The following is a 5,138-nucleotide window of genomic DNA, read 5'->3' on the forward strand; positions in this document are numbered from 1 at the left end:
GAAGAGACCCCAAGGGCCATCAAGTCCAACCTTCTATAATGCAGGAGCACACAATCAAAGCACTCCTGACAGATGGCCAGCCAGCCTGTCTTTAAAAACCTCCAAAGAAGGAGACTCCACCACTCTTCGAGGTAGTGCATTCCACTGAGAACAGCCCTGACTGTCCGGAAGTTTTTCCTGAAGTTTAGGTGGAATCTCTTTTCCTTCACCTTGAACCCATGACTCCTGGAAAAATGTTTAATCCTAGGAAAAATGTTTAATCCTAGAGTTGAAACGGCCCACCACTCCAACCCCCTGTCCTTTTGGGATCTACTAGCAGTGGTAGAACCTGTAATTGCACGATTGCCAGAGATGGTACTCAGAGCCCTCTCTGTGGAGGCACACGTGCAGAGCAGAGTGCCCCCCACACACACATCTAGGCTAGCCTAGGGCTTCAGTTATTAGCATTAAACCTAAGACCCTAGTTTTGGGGAAGCAGTGTGAGTAACCCTATTTAAACCCACTTGATTTTTTCGTAAAGAACTAAAAGCGTGATCCTTTACCTGGGAGTAAGCTCAGTTGCTGGCAATGGGGCTTGCTTGTGAGTAAACCCTCCCAGGGTTGTGATTCACCCATTTGAAGCACTGCACGGTTGCTTCAAAGCAAAGCCAATGACTACCCCCAAGCTTACTCCCAAGTAACGCGCACCTTGGAGCCAACCGTTTTTTCTAAACTAAAAGCTCAGTATTCAGGTTAAATTGCCGTGTCGGCACTTTGCGATAAATCAGTGGGTTTTGGGTTGCAGTTTGGGCACTCGGTCTCGAAAAGGTTCGCCATCACTGATCTATAGCAATACTATCCCCCAGAAACTAGGCATCCAAACAATACTTTAAAACTTCCAATGATGAAGAATCCACCACCTTTATTTGGAAAATGTTCTTTCTTTCACGTTGTGACGATCAGTCATGCGTTCTTGATGAGTTGGTCACTGTTGGTTGCTTGTAGGAACTCGTTCGGATGTGCCTTTTGCCCAGTTAGGATGGTTTCTGCTTGCTGATGGATCTCCTCTTTGGGTCCCTCAATGCAGCCTTGATTTCCCGGACCACCGTATCCTGCCAAGGCTGCCTGTGAAGAACCCCCAACCAATCAGACAACAGAAGCTTAGGTGTCGACAAGACTCGGGCAGAGCAGTAGCCCATTCCAGACCCAGGTTGGGAATTCCCTGGGATTTGGGGGGTGGAGTTTGAGGAAGGCGGAGCTTGGAGACAGGAAGGAACTCGGGAGGGATGTGATGCTGTAGAATCAACTCTCAGAGGCCCCTTCCGCACATGCAGACTAATGCACTTCCAATCTACTTTCAGTGCACTTTGCAGCTGGATCCTACTGTGCGGAATAGCAAAATCCACTTTCAATTAATTGTGAAAGTGGATTGAAAGTGCATTATTCTGCATGTGCGGAAGAGGCCAGAAACTGCCATTTTTCCAGGGGAATTGATCTTGGTAGTCTGGGCATTAGCTGTACTTCTGGGAGATCTCCAGGCTCTGCCTGGAAGTTGGCAATCTTACACATGGCAAAAAAGGCTTGCAGGGTGGGGGTGGGGACGACTCCCCACCCTAATCCTCCCAGCATCTCACCTGGCACCAAGTTTGATGTACACAATCTAGATTCTAAAACAAATTAATCTAGATTTTAAAACAAGTTTGATATACACAATCTAGATCTAAAACAAATTAAGTTCTTGAGGTCAGCAGCATGTTAGATGCCCCCAAGATTTCTAGGGTGTAAGCTTTTGAGAGTCCCAGATCCCGTCTTCAGATAAGGACTTCCGTTCCTACTTGTGTCCGTTAAAGGGAGTTTTTACTCTCAAAAGCTTATACACTGGAAATCTTGTTGGTCCCTATGGTGCTACTGGACTCGACACAAATCTAGCTCTTCTACTGCAGATCCCGCTGAAAATACATTTTTGTTACAGTGTCATCCTACATCTTTGTTGTACCACTTCATGCTGCAAGCAGGGACTGACAGTCTCTTCCGTGAAAAAAATAATAACATACCTTCGCTTAGACAACTAGAAAAAGAAACAACGTTGAAGCTCACGTCTGGTTCCAACTTACCCGGGTTTCACTTCGGGAGGGCGTGGCAGCAGTTTTCCAAAATCCGTCTTTCCAACTAGCCAATATGTCTCTTGTAAACCTTTCCCCTGGAAATGTCAAGAAGGAGGAGGAGGATGATTTTGGTTTTATACCCCGTTTTTCTCAAACATAAGGAGTCTCAAAGCGACTTACAAACTTCTTCCCTTCCTCTCCCCACAACAGACACCCACAGCATCGGACTGGAATCTTGAAGGCCCAGGTTTGAGTCCCCACTTGTGCTGCGGGAGCTCACTGAGTGACCTTTGGCTAGCCACACTCTCTCAGCACCGCCTACCCCACAGGGTTGTCGTGAGGGTAAAATGGAGGAGAAGATGATGATGTAAGTTGCTTTGGGAGAAATGCATGGTATAAAATGAATTAATGAACAAATAAATGGATATTGATTTCCCGGACCACCGTATCCTGCCAAGGCTGCCTGTGAAAAAACCCCAACCAATCAGACAACAGAAGCTTAGTTGTCTACAAGACTCGGGCAGAGCAGTAGCCCATTCCAGACCCAGGTTGGGAAATCCCTAGGATTTGGGGGGTGGAGCTTGAGGAAGGCGGAGCTTGGAGACAGGAAGGAACTCGAGAGGGATGTGATGCTGTAGAATCAACTAATGCACTTTCAATCTACTTTCAATGCACTTTGCAGCTGGATTCTACTGTGCAGAATAGCAAAATCCACTTTCAATTAATTGTGAAAGTGGATTGAAAATGCATTATTCTGCATGTGCGACAAATGGATATTTATGTGTATATGGTTGTTTATATATGGCTGTTCACCACCCTGAGCCCTCCGGGGGAGGGCGATCTATAAGACCAATAAATAAATAAAATAAATAAAATATTCTTAATGGTGGGCTTACTATGACTGAGCTAGGACACAACTATGGCACATATTCTTTAAATTCCCTTATCCTAATCCCTGTGTCTCTTCCAAATCTTTCCCCTGGAGATGTCATCTGATGGTGCTACGGAAGCTCTCAAACTCCACAAAGGCAGCCCCTAAACCTACTCTACTTTGGGGGACCCCCCCTTCCCAAGCAACTCCACATTATTTCCCCCGCCCCCCAGCTTAAGAAAGACACAAGAAGCTCATGTCAGTCAAAAATAAACCCATTCCACTTCTTTTCCTTTTAGATTTATAAATATATAACATTATATAACATTTCTAAGCAACGGGCTGTATTTCCTTGGCTCATCATCCAAATACCCCCATCCAAATACCCCCACCTCCAGAGCGCTCCCCCTTCTCCTGTGTGGAGAGCATCGGGGCAAGATTTTTTAAAAATTAAGACTGGGCCACAGGAGAAGTTTTCGGACCATAAATCTTGCCCATCATTTATGCATCTCTTCCTTCCCACATTGGCAGAGGAACTGACAGGGTGGTTCAGGTTTCCCACCCAAAGTCTATAGCAGGGGTGTCCAGCCGTGGCCCCTCCAGATGCTCATGGACTACAATTCCCATCAGCCCCTGCCAGTTCAGGGGCTGCTGGGAATTGTAGTCCATGAATGTCTGGAGGGTCGCAGTTTGACACCAAGGTCTATAGGATGGGAGAGCTTTTTACCTTCAGCTCGGTTTTCCCTCGGAACTCCATTTTATAGCCTTCGTTCAGACTCTTCAGTATTTTCATGGTGATTTGGCTGATGTGAATTCTGTATGCTGAGAGACCAAGGAGACTTGATTTAGAGATTGAGAGTTAGAACTGTCTGGAAGGGGTATGAAAGGGCATCTAGTCCAACCCTGGGGGGAAGGTGGCACAGCATTAGGGATGCCAATCTCCAGGTGGGAACTGGGGATCCCCCAGATTTATTTATTTATTTAATATCCCACTGCCTCCCCTTCGGGCTTGGAGTGGCATACAACAATCATATAATTTAGTTTGGATTCAGTATCATTATTTGAATGTACTGTCAGCTTTATTATTAACTTTATTATAGTTTATTACCACCTGTTTTGTGGTAAAATTATTCCACTTCCTCAGGAGAAGCAGTGGCATAGTGGTTAAGAGCAGGTGAACTCTAATCTGGAGAACCAGGTTTGATTCCCTGCTCCGATGCGTGAGCTGTGGAGGCTTACCTGGTGAACCAGATTAGCTTGTGCACTCCAACACATGTCAGCTGGGTGACCTTGGGCTAGTCACAGCTCTTCAGAGCTCTCTCAGCCCCACCTACTTCACAGGGTGTTTGTTGTGAGCGGGGAAGGGCAAGGAGATTGCAAGTCCCTTTGGGTCTCCTTACAGGAGAGATGGGGGGGGGATATAAATCCAACTCTTCTTCTTCTTCTTCTTCTTCTTCTTCTTCTTCTTCTTCTTCTTCTTCTTCTTCTTCTTAATAGATTTTAATCTTGCTCATATTTTCTGAAGTCACGATCATGGCATATGTCGTGCATATTAATAAATCCATTCACATGATATTTTCCACTAGCAAACTAAGAGGACCCAAAAGGGGCAACAGCGGCAAGCTTGTCCCATGTTTGAATTCTCTGCACTATTGTGGACTTTATAATTTTCTGAGATCATTTTGGCTGGTTTCGTTATCTGTTTAGATGTTTCTACACTTACTGTATTAAATCTTACACATTTAGTATTGCATGTAGTCCGGGTACAGTATTTTGTTCACTTTGCTTATGTATGATTGAATGCGCACTAGAAATGCTAGAGGATGCCCTCCCCTCAAATCCCCCCATTTCCAAAGTTACAGGCAGGGAGTAAACCCAGAAGATTATCAAGCAACCCCATGGGCCACTATGTCATTTCGTGAGTCACAGGTTCCATAGGCCCCTGCAGAATAATGTGCTTTCAATCCACTTTCACAATGGTTTACATGCAGAATAATGTGCTTTCAATCCACTTTTGCAATTGTTTGCAAGTGGATTTTGCTATTCCGCACGCTAAAATCCAGCTGCAAAGTGCGTTGAAAGTGGATTGAAAGTGCATTATTCTGCATGTGCGGAAGGGGCCCCAGTGCTGCCGGACAGCATTTCCAGGACTCGAATCCTGAAACCACAGGACACTTACGCAA

At 45.5% G+C, this 5,138-nt stretch overlaps 1 protein-coding gene across 1 annotated transcript in view; it reads right to left on the reverse strand.

Moving 5' to 3' along the window:
* Positions 1 to 846: 846 nt before the first annotated feature.
* Positions 847 to 5,138, reverse strand: part of GUCY2F (guanylate cyclase 2F, retinal) — a 55,405-nt gene continuing 51,113 nt past the window's right edge. Inside the window, exons 18-21 of the mRNA XM_048493054.1 lie at positions 5,135 to 5,138; positions 3,683 to 3,777; positions 2,094 to 2,179; positions 847 to 1,104 (exon numbers count right to left, since the gene is read on the reverse strand). The exon at positions 5,135 to 5,138 is cut by the window's right edge and continues 95 nt beyond it. Coding sequence (XP_048349011.1) covers positions 1,014 to 1,104; positions 2,094 to 2,179; positions 3,683 to 3,777; positions 5,135 to 5,138 — 276 coding nt within the window. The 3' untranslated portion in view covers positions 847 to 1,013. The remainder of the gene's footprint in view (positions 1,105 to 2,093; positions 2,180 to 3,682; positions 3,778 to 5,134) is intronic.

The sequence above is a fragment of the Sphaerodactylus townsendi genome, linkage group LG04, assembly GCF_021028975.2.
Source record: "Sphaerodactylus townsendi isolate TG3544 linkage group LG04, MPM_Stown_v2.3, whole genome shotgun sequence".
Classification (NCBI taxonomy): domain Eukaryota; kingdom Metazoa; phylum Chordata; class Lepidosauria; order Squamata; family Sphaerodactylidae; genus Sphaerodactylus; species Sphaerodactylus townsendi.